Below are 17,421 nucleotides of genomic sequence, written 5' to 3'. Positions count from 1 at the left end.
ATTAACTGCTAATCGCTGCTACCTGTATTCTGTCTATACACCCGTGACTGCAGCTACTGTTAGCTCAGTTAGCCATGTGGACCGCTGGAAGAAAAAAGAGGCTTTCAGGCACGGGGCTAGCTGGTTAGCATGCTAACTTCAGCAGACACCCCTGACAGAAAGACAAAACTGTTATTTGTCCACATTCTGGTCATGACTTTAATGAATCATATGAACATTTTAAACAAAATTTTTTACACGTTGCGCCTTTAAATGTTAATCAAGTGCGGCATCTGGGGCCTCGTTAGCTTAAGTATCAACCTCTAAGTGGCTGTGAAAAATCCAAGCTGCCTGGTGGATAGCTGTGTCTTTGTCGAAACATGTGAATGTTGATGAACGACAGAGTATTCTTACACTGCCTGTGGCTCCTTGAATTTACCCATACGCTGGATATGATACATTAGGTCTCCCCCGTTGATGTACTCCATCACAAAGTACAGCCGATCCTAGAACAGAAAGGATGTTATTGCCTGAAGAGCAGCTCGGAATAGAAGCCACACAAAGAAAAGTACAGCATGTGCGCCCTGCTAAAGCAGATGTATATGTAATATTCAGTATTATCCCATCATCTACAGCCATATAGTCATTGCTACAGACTTAAAGAGAAATTATAAAGCCTGACACAATCACCTCATATACCTGTTATTATCAGTCAGGAAGCTTTGATCAGTCAATGTGTTTTTTTTCTATGAAAGACTCCTTGAGTCACCCTGTCTACGCACAGAGTTGACGTCATACCGGGAGACTTCGTATTCAAGGGGGGTCTCAGCTCTGTATCAATTTTCTCTGCAGAGAGCTGACAAAAGAATGCAAATAATTGCGAGGCAAATACAGATGTAATGGTAGACGGGCAAATGCACAAGGACGCATGCAGGTTCAAAATGGCAAGGACTGAAGAGACGCCTGATGAAAGAATGACGAAGGAGCAAAATGGCACTCAGGGGGGATACTACAGGTGAAAACACCATTTTTCATTTGGAGCTTTTTAGCTTTTGGTGGTGGAAAGAAAATGTCCAAAACACACATTTCGATGTTTTCTGTTCTGGACATTAATGCAAATTGGCACAGAATTAATTGCTCCCACTGAACACACTGCTCCTGAAATGTCTCATCAGTGGTCCAGACTTGCCTGCCACCTAGACTGGCATGTAAGAGATTGATTTAGCACAGCTGCTCTGTTGTTGTTAGTGGTGCTGACTCAGGCGAGTGTGAGCTGACCAATCAGAGCATACTGGGTACGCAGACTGAGGGGGAATACAGTGCTGCGGCAGACTGATGTGTTTTTTGAGAACTTTAGAGTGTAAATGTGCAGACAAAATATGTTCTTTTACTCTTTTTGATACTGAAATCTCCACCTCATTACCACTTGCATCTATATTTTGAAGGATTTTACACAGGGTTGTGTTCATAAATCATTCACAGCATGATTTATATCACACAAAACAAAGCAAAACCTTTTTTTTAATGACTTTTAGCAGTCTTTTTTGATTTATGGAGTGATCCTTTGTGAGTGAAGCTATCCCGAATCCCAAAAGCTTCGAATCCAGTAATCCAAGAAATGGAAAAATAACTTTTAAAACTGACTTTATTCAATAATCAGATTTCTGTCTTTGAAAATTAAAAATGTAAGAAAACTTATACAAAAAAGAATTTCACCCCATTCGCTTGTCGTGTTTTTCCTTAAATGCAGTAGTAAGTAAGTGATTTTTTTTCTTTAGGAAGTTTGAACTGTGGCTGAAGTTTTTACACACCACAGTCTGGAAGCAGGAGTGCAGCTGTGTGAGGAAGGGCGGTTTGTCTCTCTGGGCCAAAACCCTCTTCTCCACCATCGTACATTCAACATCGTCATCCTGGATCACCACGTCTTTCTTCAGGATCTTGATGGCGTACAGCTCCTCCGTTGACTTCATCTCCGCCAGCATCACCTGCGGTCGACGAAAGACACAATGGGTCAAAGGTCACTATGAGAGAAAGAGGCTAATGAACTTCTGTGTCTCGCCTGTGTTCTCAGCTCTCACCTTGCCGAAGCTGCCCTTCCCGAGCAGGGCGAGAAAGTTGAAGTCGCTCAGTCGGACCCGGTCCATGTTACCTGAAGGCAGGCTGAACCGCCGGTGGTCTGATGGCGTTATCACCTTCTTACCGTGGCCCAGCTTGGCTTTCTGTGGCATTAAAGTAAAAAAAAAAATCTATTTAACATTTCAATGTGTCTGTGATGTCTTCCATGAATGATAATAAATCAAACATGATAGTGACGTTGTTTGCACAGCTCTGCTCTGTGCTTCCACAGTCTGACTGTAATGTTAACAACACGATTAACACTATGTGTGCTGTCTCCTCTTTTTTGTCTTGAGGAGACGACGACCGAGTGATTAGCAGATGTCATGCTGGTGTCTAACAGCTGGTGTGGAGTCAAATATTCACATCTGGCTTTTCGCGGTAAGGCGGGACTTAATCGCTGGTACAAACATCAGGGTGCTGGAGTGTGCTTAGGAACTACAGTTAGGATATTGTGTCATTCTGCAGCTTTTCAAGTAGATTTATATCATTAAAAAACTGATAAAACACAAAAGCTTTTCACAGTAATGTGGTAAAAACAACTCGCTGAATGGGTCGAAATTGCAAGAACCTGTTTATGACATCGGTTAATGATGGAATACATTAATTACATGATCACTTAGAAATAAAGTAATATTTTTTACCATGGGAGTCAAAACTTTCATTTTCAATCTCATTCAAGATATATTGATCACACTTAATTTTAGGGAATTTATAATCTTAGCATTTAGAATAATATCAACAAAGCTAATCTATTCTTCCTCTACATAGTGTACCTTTAATTTTATGGTATTTCCCACGCTTGGCAGTTCTAATACATAATGTATTCTTTAATTGTTCTGCAGTTATCACCTTATTGTCCTCTGACTGTATTTTATCTGTATTTTGGCTGCTATCGATCGTCACTACTCTTTCTCCATCTCTACGTTGAGAGAGTGCAGGGCATCTGTTTTGTTTTTCCTCACTGACAAACCCAACTCCCTCACAGAATTTCAGCAGGGTCTCTCAACTGGAGGGAGAATAGTGATGCAGGCAGTCAGCGGGAGGGTGCCAGCGTCGCAGGGCTCCCTGTTGTTATAATGACTGGCCTGCCAAGCGGCTTAAAACAAAAAAGGGCAATTAGGCCCCTGCCAGCTCCCGTCGCGGCTCCAGCGGTCGCCTGTTTCCTCTCAGATAGAGCGGAGGAGACGGCGACCTGCGGGGGCACCGAGAAGCTGTTTCTCTTCTCTCGACTCTTTGTGGTCGTATATTGTCATCGCCACACATTTGGCTCAGAGGTTAAGTGGCTCTATGTGCTCACCTGGCTGGGTTTACTGCGAGCGGAATAACGTAAACACAAACTAGGTGAATCATCTGTTGTTATGTCCTTGCACTGCTGGCCGTGTGCACTACCGAGCACAGTAATCAGCTCATTTGAATTATTTTCACCTGGCAGCACAGGTGTAGTCGAGCCCCAGAGGAGACAGCTGGAGAGACACAACCAGAGATCAGATATAAGTCTTCATTTTTCCTTTTTTCCTTACTTTTTTACTAACCCTAACCCACATCACTGCATTAAGAGTACAGATAACTTGTAACTAAATGTATCAAATAAGTGTAGTATAAGTATAAAGTAGCAGAAAATGGAGGTGATCAAGCAAAGGACCTCAAAATTCTACTGAAGAACAGTACTTGAGTAAATTGTATTTAATTCCATTCCTGGGTCGTTTTACTGCAAATGTTTATCATTTCCAAATATCTGTTATTGGTCTCCTTATTTTTATTAATCTGTATAGGTTTCTACCTTAAAAAACAGCCATATACTTTATACATATTTTAGGCCGTAGCCTAATTTTTAGGGCTCATGAGCCAAACAAGTTGTGAACTACTGATATAAACACTACTTGACTGCTGCTCAAGGAGGTTGACCAAGGTCAGAACTGCTCTGGTTTATGTCTGAGAGAGTTTAACATAATGGACGTGTTGACATCTATTTCTGTGCATTTCAACTGTTTGCATGAAAACAATCTCTCAGTATCACATCGTCATCATCATCAGTTTATCATGTGTCGGCAGCAAGCAGTTAACAATGTGTTGATCCCGTGTTAGTTAGTGTTTACTGCGGCTCGCAGAGACATCTAGTGGTCAAATCACAGCACGACACGGACAGTCTGCCTGTTTAAAATGTGACACAAACAGTCCACAAATACCACATCCACCTTTTTCAACACAAAAAACAAAGTTTATCAAATTTACGCCGGAGTGGCCACACAACATCCTGTTCAAACACATACAATGCAGTCCAGTCTTATATCACAGAGCCACTGTGTGGAGAGATGTGGCATGCACCTCAGAGAGTCTGCCTGAGTCAGGTGTGTGCATCCATTCACACAGTCACTGTGCTTAATAAGTGAGTGTTCGTCCATGCTTCATGTCCTGACAGCCTTCTATAGTCCGGACCAAAGGCGGGCTAGTAGAGGGCGGACTGTGGGCCGCACTGTCAGCCAATGAGGAGCAGGTGCGGACCTCTCTTGGCCAATGACAGTGCACCGATAGTGGTGAGGTGGGTGAACACATTTACTAACAACAACGCTGCCTGGTTTTTATGAGTGTGACAGGGAGTACATGTCAAAGCTGTTAAAGTAAATTGTACGTGGAGAATCAGGTTGATTTTTGAGGCTTCAGTTTCGAAAAAAGGGATGTTGTTTGTGCTGGAGGAACAGCAGCTGCTCTCCCGTTTGCCTTGTAAAACCCAAATGCAAACGCTGCAAGTGCCAGAAAATTGCTGAGCTTTGCTGCAGGTGCTGCAAAAATCCTCCAAACGTATCCCTTTATAAAAAGAAAATGATATGTAGTCCCCTTTAGTTTTACGTGAGACAAAAAAGAAAACGAAAGTGTTACATATGAGTGTGTGAGAGGAGTTTGAGAAGTAAGACAAATTGTGCTGGTTCAGCCATGTTCTGTCGAGAGCCTTTGTTAGTAAATCAGATTGGTTTGTGGAGACCCAGCAGACATCCACAAACAATCCCAACACAGTCAGTAAGGTGGAGTGAGAGTGATGCAAGCTTGCAGTGAGAGGAAAACAGAGACGGCGCAGGCAGAGGAGCTACCTTGAGATAGTGGATATTTAACTGGCAGGCCTAGAAAAAAAAGAAGAAACTCACTTATTAGTGCGACACAAGGTTAGCTGGTGTGTGCGTGTGTGTGTGTGTGTGTGTCTTTGCTGGGGGGAGGGGGAAGGAAGTGACAGAGTACACAGGTTGGACCGATGAGTCCTTATTTCTGTTCCATCCATCAATAAACAACAGCATTAATCAGAGCCACGACCAGGAAAACAGAACACAATCCGTTTCTGTCACATCTGGCTGCATCTTCCCCCTCCGGTTTCCACGGCAACCGGGCAGTTGTGTGAAGATGCTAGCCTCGGAGGAAAGAGTCGAGGTCAGCGCTCGACAGCGAGTCTCGAGGACGGCTCTGCGCTCGGAATTAAAACACCTGTTTGAACACGGCGACTTTAATAACCTCTCCCGGCTCCTCCCTCACAGTTCAATCGCGGACGTCCTCGCGCTCTCCACACTGCAGTGTTTGATACAGCAGTCGCCTTCCGTCGTACCTGCATGTTAATATCACAGATGTGATAGAGTGTGTTTATTCTAAACCCTTACTGTATCAGAACCTGACTGCAGTGAACGGAGTGGCCACTAGAGAGCAACAGTTGGTTGCTTATCACTGTTTTTCACATTACTCAGCTCCTCTTCAAGTCATCAATACTATACTGACAACTCGTTTCAAAGTGAACAGTGTTGTTTTGGCCAAAATCAAGCACTTTAAGTTAATAAAAAGAAATGGCACTAACAAATAATGACTGAATGAATGAGGGATCTTATTCATCACATATTTAGAGAGCGTGTTCACATCACAACAATTAATAAACAATAAGAAAAATAAACATAAAGGGTGATTTAAAGGGTTGCACCTCACTGTAAAGGTCTGCAAATGTCATGGTAAGTAAGCAGTGTTTACCTGGTGACATATTTCACGTCTTTGACAATAACTCAGACAGAGAACTATTCTTTGAAAGACCTGCCTTAAAGCAACAAAAATAATCTGTAACTGCTTTGAAGAAAACCCCATTGAACTCATATTTACTTTAATTAGCCAAAGAAACATTATGAAATAAGAGCGAAGTTGACCTTTGACCTTTTGGATATGAAATGACATAACCTCATTATTCTATCCTATTAGATGATTTCTTGCAAAACTGTTTTTTTTTTTTTTTTTTAAAATACATCACAGTTGTAGCAGTCCCAGTATTTGAGACTTGCTGTCTGTCTTTGTCTTGGGCATTGTTTTCAGAATCCCTCTAGACTAACTGAAGGAGATTCAGATCACCTGTGCGCAGGGTGGTGGAGACTGACTCCTGATTGAGCAGCATTTCCCTCCCAGCCAATCACGGTGTGACTAAGGCTTAAAAGAGTTGGGGGGATGGCACACAGGCAGCTCTCACCCTAATCCTGAGTCTGTCCTGTGCGCGCTATTTGTAGTGAGCCAACTGTTTATTTGGGAACCCCTTAAAAACCCAAGCCCCTTTACACCTTCAGTTTGACATTTTATTTCCCTGGGGCTTGTAGGAGGCATTGTGTTTGTTATATACTATCCAAATAGTGATGACTGGGAATTCCCCCCTAGATATTCATGTTTTAAGCTTATATTTCATATCCCTTGCCTGTAAGCATTTTACTGCCACACAGTGACCTTTGACCACAAAAATCAAATCAGTACATCCTTGAGTCTAAGTTGTTATTTTTTTTTTGCCAGATTAGGAAAAATTCCCTCTCATGAGATATTAAGTCTGCAGGAATGGCAGTGATGGACGCAGACGTTTAACACAGCATAAGCAGCCATGATGTTCACTGAGGAGTCTGCCAAGGAAGGTAATGAGGAGCAGGTGTGTAGCCAGTATATTGGGTAGAACATGTGGGCGGACTAATGTGGGTACAGGAATCAAAAGATGCCATATCAGAGCGCAGGAGAGGGCTCGGTATCCATCGCGTCCTGCCTGGTTTAACTGACACGTGTGCTGAGCTAAATGACCAAAAGCGTGTTGTGTTGTGTTGTTTCAGTCCTGGCTGATAGTAAGTGACGACTCAAACTGTGGTCGTGGCGGCGGCAGAAACAAACACAACAAACAAGCCTCACATCGGAGCCCAGCGAGGGAGAGGAAAACGCCGCTGAATCATTTAAGCCGCTCTCCCCGACCACAACACCGCAAAACCATTCCTGGGCTCCATTTAGACCAGCTGCATGATTTATCCTCCTGTAAACAACACCGGTGGCGCACACAAGATGCTTTTAATTGGCTTAGGATTGGATTAGGCTTTCTGAAAAGCAATAATGATAATGTGATTTATTGGTAAAGCACTTGTTAAAACCAATATTACAAAGTGCTTTACAACAGGAGAGTAAATGTATGACTGAACAGACAGGGAGAAGGAATGAAACACAATAAGAGTAAAACATAGAAAACTTAAAATAGAGCAGTGCAGCGTCGAGAGCACAGCACAGCGTAACTCAGCGGTCGAGAATAAAGATAAGCCTAAAAATAATAAGCGAAGACATAAAAATAAGTCTTCAAAAAGTGATTTAAAAGAAGATACTGACGCCAGAGATCCTCAGCAGTCTGCCCTTTTTATTGCTTTGGCACCGACGGATGCTGTTTCCATCGACAGCAGAGAGTATTACAAATTATTATCTGCAGCTGCATCTGCGCCTCTGTCTGAGCATATAAACGGGGGATTTTCCTAGAGAGAGAATTCACTTTTATTGCCAGGGGAAAGTGAGCTCCCCTTTCTGGCACAAGCAGGACAGAGGAGCACATTTTGCGTGACAAGGGGAAAAACCTCCGTCGTGCCTTACGAACTCGCAGCCTCGAGTCGACCTCGCTCTTGCGTCCTCACCTCAAACTTCTGCCGGAGCTCCAGGTTGACGTCGTCCACCTCGGGGATGGGAACGTTGTAGTACTCTCCCTCCTCCTGGTTCAGCAGCTTGTACCTGAGAGAGACAAAAACAACGTTCATTATTTTTTCTTCATGACTCTTGTGTTTTGGAGATCTGCCCTCTGTCAACTGTCTGATGACCTGAAACATCCAGTACAATATGCAGAAAAACACACATGTAGTGTTGCTCAGGTTCTACCTATCTGGCAACATACATATCTGTATTTTTATTGTCCAATATCATTTATTTGTTATTCTGCACACATCCTGTGTCCTGATCCGTCCTGTTCGTCTCTGTGAGGTTTCTTCCTTTTGTCACCACTAAAGGACTTTCTTGGAGGGAGTTTTTCCCTATCTGAAAACCAGATTGTGTGATATGTTATTCTGGACTACATAAATAAAAATCGACTTGACTTGACAGCATTAGTTTCCGAGCTGCCGATGCCAAACACCCAGGAATTTCCCGGAGCTTGTGCTCTGAGCAGCAGTCGATCAGGCTCGGTTTAGGCTAGGCGGCGGCAGGTATGCTAACATGGAGGGGTGACTTTAACGTCTCCGTGAGTGTGTGTTTATCAGCGTGAGACAAAGCAGGCGGAGAGGGGAGGAAATGACGACGGCCGGCGCTGTTTGTCAGGGTGAATGGAGTCGGCTTCGGCCAGCGGTGTTTACGTCTGCTTTACGCACAGTGTGCTGCTGTTTCAGTCACGTTGTTCTGCCTCTGCTCCTCCTCTTGGTTAAAAAAAACATGAAGAGAAACATTCACTGAGCTGAATTTCTAGTATGAAAAGAACTGTTCGCACAGGACGATTGCTTTTATTTTCATGATGAGTAGATTTGCCATATTCTACAAATAGAAGGCCATTAACTCATAGTTTCCCCTCAACCTCAATGGTACGACGCTGATTGAATAAATGATACTCAGCTGTAGAATTCCACTAAGTACTGTAACTCTGGGTATGATGACCTCCTCACACCGGTTCAACTGTCGTAACAACTACAAGTTAAAGATCACTGACCATCCAATGTTGGGAGCTTTAATGAGCTCGGACACCCCGAACGACATGGAGCCCATGAAGTCGTTCCGGGTGGTTCGGTCCCAGTCCCACACCTCGACGGACAGACGGCGATCCTTGTCTGACGCTTTCAGCTTACTGAACACGAGCACAAAGGGGGAGAAGCAGCGACACGTGAGGTTCTGATCTGTTTTTCTTGGATTTTTTCAAAGATTTACATCAACGTGCGGACTCACAAGGTGAAGGATTCGTTCCAGCAGGGGTTGAGAGAGGAACGGATGGTCCTCGTCTTCTGTTTGGTCTCATTCTTTGGGTCGGGGGTGAGCTTGAGTTTGACGTAGGGGTCTGATAAACCGTTTGGATCCATCGGAATCAGGTTCCTGGCTTCACCCACTGCAAAATAAATAAATAAAAGGGATCAGAGACAGAAAGTGTAACCATATCTGTGTGTGTGTGTGCTTGTGCGAGCCCCGAGCCAGACTCATGAGTCGACACTGACTCAAGGGATAAAATGGACAGCGTGAGTCACTGTAAGTCACCCAATGATCTGAGCTTTGGTCTCAGCAGTTGCCTCTCCGTACTGATTTAAAGAATGATGAGACGCCGTGGTTCTTGTGTGTTGATGGCGTCGAAGCTTATCTGTTTGAACAACTGAATGTAGGCGGGCAGGTAGGATCAGCGTTTTCAGCGTTCCACTGTTAGTCAGCTAATGGCTCATCAAATCAGCCGCCATACGCTTCTGACAACAGGTGCCGTGGAGCGAAGAAAACATACTCTCAAAATTCCCTTGAAGTTGACAGTGTGAAACGGCACCAACTGGATTATAACACTGGTGGGTGTGAGGCCTCGCGCAAATGTAAAAAAATAGAAATAAAAAAAAAATCGACCAAAACAAGAAATACCACTCGCCTAAAAAGTCTGTCTCACACGTTTCGGCTGAGGAAAAACAACTAGGTAAGGCAGGCGGTGACGAAGCGCAGGCAGTGCATATGTTACTTAGAGGCACTTACTGTCATTTAACACACACGTGGTTAGGTAATAGGTGAGCGGATAATGTGAGGGAGGCATGACGTGTCCACGTGTGACAACTGACAAGTGTGGAAAAAAAAAAAAAAAAAAGGAGTGCTGTTACATAGCAACAGGAGTAAGGGGGGGACGGGGCGGCGTGAGCATGCCTCCTTCACCATGGATACAACATCTACTGTAAGTGGCCAATGGGCCGACTCCAGCGGTGCCCCACTTAGCAGCATCATGCGAACGCGGATGACACAAAATGTCAGCTACAGGACGGCCACATACAACTGGGGGAAAGGGGGAAAGAATAGAAAGAGGGAGGATGACGGAAAGCAGGAAGGGAATGAAAAAAGAGAAAAAGTAAGAGACACAGAGAGGCGAAAATTAAGAAAATAAAGGTAAAAGTAAGAGAAAAAAGAAGGGATAAAAGAAAAAAGAATTGTTAGGAAAAGTTAAAAATAAATCACATTTCCAATTCCCAACTATTACAACTAAGGGAGCATATTTTAAAGGTGTGGGATTAAATGGCATCTAGAGGTGAGGCTGCAGATTGCGACCAACTGAATACCCCTCAGGCGCTCTCTATGGAGCCAGTGTTTGGTTTGTCCTTTCTAGGCTACTGTAGAAACATGGCAGTCAAACATGTCTGAGTCAGTGGAAGAGGAGCGGCTTTCTCCGTAGATACGAAAAGGCTCATTTAAGGTCACAAAAAAACAATAATTCCTAGTTTTAGGTGATCAGACACTAATGACTCCTACACACTGGACCTTTTAAGTTTATCTGTAAATGATATCCCACTCCTGTAGAGATTCATACGACTTCTAATGATGTTTCACCAAACCGTCAAAGAAGGAAGATGTATGAGCCTGTTATGGCGATGCAATGTGTAGAAAAGTTTACGGGATTCAATTCACCAGTATTGATTATTGATTACTAAAACACATAAAAACAGAATTTCTACCACACATGACGTAACGACATCAGCCCGGGAGCAGCAACAGGATCACGCTGATCCTCGGTCACGGTGTTTACCAGCTCCAACATCCGCGCTCTGCATATTTAAATGCAATCAGACACAGTGCGGGAGAGAAAGGGCTGTAATCGGAGTGTCTTGGAGAGTCAGTGTGAACTTTCACACGGGGACACATTCGCTGAGATTCTTCATTAAAACAGCGGGAATGTGTTTTCACTCCGGAGCATAAATATTCCAGGACTGAATAATACAGAGCAAAACATTCAGAGAAAAGGCGATGGAGTTCTAGAGGCCTGGCGACTCATTTATTTATCTGCTTTTTGCGAGATTTAATCAGCTTTATTTGACATTTCGACGCGTTTCATCGGTGGATGTGACAGCAGTGTTTGCAATCAACATGCTTTTAAAGGACTGGGAGAAATAACAGACACACGGAATAAATAAAACAGAAAACGGAGACAAATGGAGTGTTGTGTTTATTGGATTAGAGCTGAAAGGATATATGTGGGGGAAAAATGGTATAATGCTTTTTGTGGCTCCAGAGGAAGCTGGTAAATTGCCTCTAGTGACGTCACTCAGTAGATGAGTTGCATTACGGGTAATGTAGGCACCAAGTTTTGCAGAAGAAGAAGAAGAATGCACGGAGTGAAAACAGTGATATCTCTGGTTCTGCTGGCATCGATGTTGATCATTTGTTTGTTTTTTTAAATGTCCATCACAAGCTTTTTAAAGTTAAATCGATTGTTTCATCCCAGTTTTCTCTATATTCTATGATATAAAAGTGATTATCTTCAGGTTTCGGATGCATTTGACTGTGTCTTCATGTGGACATTTTGACTATTTTCTCAAATTTGATATTCAAAATCAAACAAGATGCATAAATCAAGATACTAAAACTGTGATAATAAATAATGTAAGTAACCACTAGTTTACTTTAGGGTTAACCAATATGTAGTTAATCTTGATTTTTATGCTCAAACAAACTAAATTTTAAAAAAACTTTCTGTTTTCACGCCTGAATAAACAAACTGACAGTCAAGTTCAACAAAATTTCAACAAAGTTTCACTTTGTTTATATTCGGCGGACTCCGCCACCTTCCCAGCTCCCAGCTGTTCTGAAAACAGCTTGTTTATTCAGGTTATGGAAATAATAAGTAATTCTGAGTTTGTGTTATTAACTCATTAATTTGTACTGTACCAAAGAGAATAAACAGTAGCTTCTGGAGGAGCGCTAAATGTTCACCTTCATAATTATGTGCTGAGTTAAAGGAGAAGAATGAGCCGGAAAACAGATTCAGGGCAAAAAAGATGAATAAAAACAAAGTTCTTAAAAAAAAAAAAAAAAGAAGAAGAAGAAGAAGTGAGATAACAAATAACATAACGGTCCAATCCTTGAATAAAAAAGCATACAAAAGGATTTATCTCACAAAGTTTAAAAAAACTAAACAAAAACACAGAACAAAACAAGGGCAATAAGGTGTTACTTATTAATATTTCTTGTCAACATCACATTTTCTCATGCTCTTCCCGTGTCCTGCAGTAGGGGGCAGTGCAGGTCCCTCATCTGACACAAAAAGCCCATCGCACAGAAGCTTCCACCTTGTTCACGAATGTGTCACCTCAACCTCATAGTTCACTCGTCATCCAGCAACAAATTCTCAGCCACAGTAATCCCCCTCCCCCCTCTGTCTCTCGCTTCCCCACAAGCCCACACACAAACACAAACACACACACACACACACACACACACACACACACACACACAATGATATAATATTGTGAAAATATAAAAAAAAAGTACGAGGAGCAGAAGGAAAATCTCAGCATCCCACGTTCCTCATCTAAATCCTCCCCTCTGCTGGCACCTCCATGGCAATGCTGGCACCAAACGGCGCTAAAGCAACTCCAACAGGCCTGTAAACACACTAATGAGGCACGTACACACACACACACGCCGACAAACGAGCACATGTAGAGAAACAAATGATGCACAGGCAAGTTATGTACAAAGTAAATGTATCTACACACACACACACACACACACGCAGACACAATGAAACATCATCAGCAGTGATCAAGGACCATCTCTGCTGTCTGTTGTTGCTTAGATACAACAAGAGCTGCTTCTGTATCCTCCCCTCCCCTTCGCTCCTTATGAGGTGGTTACCAATAAAATTAGAGCGTGTGTCTGTTTGGTCTTTTTCACTTGTTTGGGGTAAAACAGACAAGATACAGAGGAAGACGGGGTGAAAAAAAGGCAGATTTTTGTGTCTGCTGGCGCTCGTTAGCAATCGCTGAAACGGGGCTGCTGTTCACAGGAGAAACTAGCGGCGTGCAATCCACGCTGCCGCTGTGCGCCGCAGAGGTGAATTATTCTGCTCTCACAAAAAGTACAGAGAAGAGAGTGCAGTGACACTTTCAGAGTCTGGATCCTTTGTGGAGATAATGAAAGAAGTTCCAGTTTGCCTTCCCTGAACTAAATACATCTCTAAGATAATTTCTCTGAAGTGCTGAGAGAGAGAGTTAAATCCTGTGCTTGATGGACAATTTTCAGCCGGGCAGCTGTGCGTGATCGTCTCCCGGAGACAGTTAACCATTTCCTCTGATAGTTTAACGAAGCGTGAGCACACTCCCAGATGGACAAAAGAAGATGAAATAGCATTGTCTCCTGCATCTGAACTGAATGTCTGCTTAATAAAAAAAAAAAAATATGCCACAGCTAAAAACACGACATCTCATTTGGATCCCGGGGCGGGTGTGTGCGTGCAGGGCTGTGGTGGGCTGACAGTGTAATCTCCCGAAAAGGCTTTGAAATTCAAATGTGTTGTTGCATAACAATGCCATGTGCAACCAATGAATGTCTGATAATCTTGGGGGGGGGGAAGCTACACGGCCAAAACGGTAGCTGGCTGGATCTCTGCAGTGCACTGGCAGCGATCTGAACGCCGACGTCACGCACACACAGAGGGGAGGGAGAGGGGGAATCAACATGACCTTAAGATTTTGACGTTTCTGTTGTCATTTTTAAAGAAGCACAATCAGGAAACGATGCTCTTCAGAGATTTAAAAAAAAGCCCTGCTCCCAGTTTGGCCTCGTGACCCTGGATTCCAATTGTTATCTCACATCGCAAATCAATACACATGCACAGGTGTGGTCGAACTATTGATCACAGTGTGCTTGTCATTCCAACCAGATCAGCTAACACCAAACCTCACACCAGTAATTTAACCTTTGGGTTATTTAACATCCGCTCACTGACCAACATCTACTGAATGACCGAAAGTTTGATTTCTTTTGCCTGACTGAGACATGGCAGGAGCTTGATGACTTTTCAAACCTTAATCAAACTATTCCTCCTGGATTTGTCTACTCATAACAACCCCGTACCTCTGGCAGAGGGGGTGGCCTGGAGATAATCAAATACAATCAAATATGGAAAGCGTCCTGCACAAAGAAATGCATCATAATCACATACTCCAATGCAAGGATGCTATTTCTTTAGCCAAAACCACAAACTACTCAACCTTAATCAGGACAGTGGATGGGAACACTAGAGCCCTGTTCTCAACCATCAACAATATCCTGAAACCACCTCATGCTTTACCACCTCACCTACTCACTGTTGCACAGTGCGCTAACTTCGTGACCTTCTTCAATGCCAAAATTGAAAACATCCACCAGACATTGACTGCCTCACATAACTCCACACCCTCTCTGCCCACATTTTTCATCAGCTCTCAACTTGCCAGCTTCAAACTGCCAACTGTCTCTGAAATAACTGGACTCATCTTTAAATCAAATCATCCTCCAGCCAGTTAGACCCCCTGCCTACCTACCTGGTAAAAAGCTGCCTGCCTGCCTTGTCCTCTCTCGTAACTGACATCATTCATTCCTAACTGACAGCTGGTGTTGTTCTATCATCACTAAAAAAACTGACTGCTGATATTACTCAAATATCAAGAAACCCGGTGCAGATCTAAATGTTTTGAACAACTTTCATCCCATCTCAAACTTGCCATTTATCTCCAAAATACTCGAAAGAACTGTTGCAGCTCAACTAACCACCCATCTGTCTCGCTACAACCTCTTTGAACAATTTCAGTCTGGCTTTCGTCCCCTTCGTAGCACTGAGACAGCCCTCATGAAAATCACAAATGACCTCTTGATGGCATCTGACTCTGGTTTATTCTCCATCCTGGTTCGACCTCATTGCAGCCTTCGACACTGTCTCTCATGACATCCTCCTGGACAGGCTGGCCTCCATTGGAATCACTGACATCCCTCTGGCTTGGCTGAGATCCTGTCTCACTGGGTGCGCACAATTTGTCCAACACAAGAACCTAAGATCCTGCTCCTCTCCAGTCTCCAGTGGTGTTCCCCAGGACTCTGTCCTTGGCCCCCGCCTGTTCACTATTTACCTTCACCTTCTTGGACACATTTCCCAGGATTCCAGTTCCATTTCATATCCAGTTCCACTGCTACGCTGATGATATCCAGCTTTTTATCTCCACCAAGCCTACTTCCACCCTACCACCCACAGCTCTATCCAACTGCCTACTGGAGATTAAATCATGGTTGTCACTCAACTTCCTCAAACTGAACAGTGACAAAACCGAGGTCCGCCTCCGTTGGTACCAGATCCACCCTAGCAAACCGCGCAGTCGTGCTTCTTTTCAACGAGGTAAAATTGTGAGAATTAAGGCTTAAAGAAAGATCTGCTCAGTCAACAGCCAAAAAGCTGAACAAGAAGGCTTGTATCAAAACAAATCCAAATATGATCAGCCGTTTCATTGTTTAGTTGCTCTAACGCACAGTAATCTCCAAACACTGGCACGTCCAGCTAACTAGCTTAGCCACCCACAGTGGCATCAAGAGGCGGATGATACTACATTATGTCGTGGGGTTACAAGATATGTTTCAAAGCCCTCCAAGACCACATTTCCCACACTGTGTGTAAGCCTGCGAAAATGTCATTATTTTTGCTCCCCAATAGCTGGAGTTGTAATGCATTATCATCATTCACTGTTTATGTAACGATAATTGATTGATTGCTATGTGTAATCAAAATAATGTATTTCTAACCTCTATGATAAAGATCAGATAGAGAAAGTCAAAGAAATCCCCTTTGACTTAAAAAGCTGTGTCAGATATTAAACATGCATTTGTGTGACGGGCCTGACGGTGCTGTGAGCTGTGTCACTGGAGGGAAGACAAAAAAAAATAAAAATGTATTCCTGTTGGACTGCGCTTTGAACCTGAGGCAAGCATGTCAGCAGTAGGAAATATCACCCTGAATAAACCACTGTGTGCTCACTTGGGCCAGATCCTCACATGCCCTATGAGTGTGTGCGTCTGTATCCATCTAGGCAGGTCGTGGAGGGACGTTCGCATGTTTACCTTTTCTTAAGACTCGAGAATAAACCTCCGCTCATGCCCACAGGTTATTTATGTCACTTCTGCTCAAAGAGACGTCGACAGGGAGAGGGGGTAAAGGGAGGATAAAGGAGGGAATCAGTGGGGAGAAAAAGGAAAGGATGGAGTAAAGACAAAGTGGAGGAGGAGCATAGGCTGCAGAAGAGGAAAAAGAAGGGAGGGTAAAGGACAAGTCACTCAACTGAGCAGCGGCTTAAGCTGTTTGAAAAAGAGAAAGTGATGAGAGGAAAAAAAGGACAGATGTTGACGTCTTATTGAGGGTAAAGTGACAGAATGTGACTGAATGGACGGGAGTTCAGCGGGCGCCAAGGGAAAATGGATGACGAGAGCGGGGGGGGTATGCCGAGGTCTCGAGGGGGGAACAGGTAGGAAATGTCAATATTGGAAGAAGGGGTGGAGAGCAGAGAGAGAGAGAGAGAGAGAGAGAGAGAGAGAGAGAGAGAGATGTATCTGTTTTCCTTCGCTGGAAAAGATTTAATCAAGGTTCGGATCAGTGCGGCGAACCACAAAAGCCCGCCACTTGTCTGCGGGAGCTGGAGGGGAGCCGGGGAACAAGCTGAGGCTTCCGCTGTTCAGACCGCTGCCATTAGAGAGGGAGGAAAAAAAGAGAAGCACCGTCTTTAACTCACAACAAAACGCTGCAGAACGTACACTTCCTCTGCCGTCTCTCCCGGCTGCATTGTTCTCGGCATTGATGTTTGTCTTTGTGTCTCTTTCTTCCTCCAGCGTACTGTCAGCCACAGTGTTTTCCTTGACTGGTCCATAATTTTCTATTTTTTTAATTCATTTTTTTTCTTCCTGATGATAAAGACGTTGCGTGTAACATCACTAGGGGTTCTTCTTGGTCCAAACGATGAAAACAAAAAACATAGTTTGATGATGTTGTCCTGAAGTAGCGTGAGATCATGGAAGTTGCTG

The 17,421-nt window shown here is 43.6% G+C and overlaps 1 protein-coding gene and 1 long non-coding RNA gene across 3 annotated transcripts in view; one reads left to right on the top strand and one right to left on the bottom strand.

The window, feature by feature from the left end:
- Positions 1-17,421, bottom strand: part of si:ch73-374l24.1 (protein kinase C alpha type) — a 99,514-nt gene that overhangs the window by 10,478 nt on the left and 71,615 nt on the right. Inside the window, exons 7-13 of one of the 2 annotated variants that reach the window (XM_037090045.1) lie at positions 9,319-9,475; positions 9,086-9,220; positions 8,031-8,124; positions 5,184-5,213; positions 2,058-2,198; positions 1,791-1,964; positions 394-485 (exon numbers count right to left, since the gene is read on the bottom strand). In XM_037090045.1, coding sequence (XP_036945940.1) covers positions 394-485; positions 1,791-1,964; positions 2,058-2,198; positions 5,184-5,213; positions 8,031-8,124; positions 9,086-9,220; positions 9,319-9,475 — 823 coding nt within the window. The remainder of the gene's footprint in view (positions 1-393; positions 486-1,790; positions 1,965-2,057; positions 2,199-5,183; positions 5,214-8,030; positions 8,125-9,085; positions 9,221-9,318; positions 9,476-17,421) is intronic. The other variant, XM_037090046.1, reaches the window with a different exon arrangement.
- LOC119014666 lies at positions 6,460-7,528 on the top strand. The gene is made up of 2 exons (XR_005073033.1): positions 6,460-6,801; positions 6,892-7,528. It is a non-coding gene; the product is annotated as an uncharacterized LOC119014666 (long non-coding RNA).

Source organism: Acanthopagrus latus, chromosome 23, assembly GCF_904848185.1.
Source record: "Acanthopagrus latus isolate v.2019 chromosome 23, fAcaLat1.1, whole genome shotgun sequence".
Classification (NCBI taxonomy): domain Eukaryota; kingdom Metazoa; phylum Chordata; class Actinopteri; order Spariformes; family Sparidae; genus Acanthopagrus; species Acanthopagrus latus.
The sequence above is the reverse complement of the archived record's forward strand: the minus strand, read 5'-3'. Positions and strand labels throughout refer to the sequence as shown.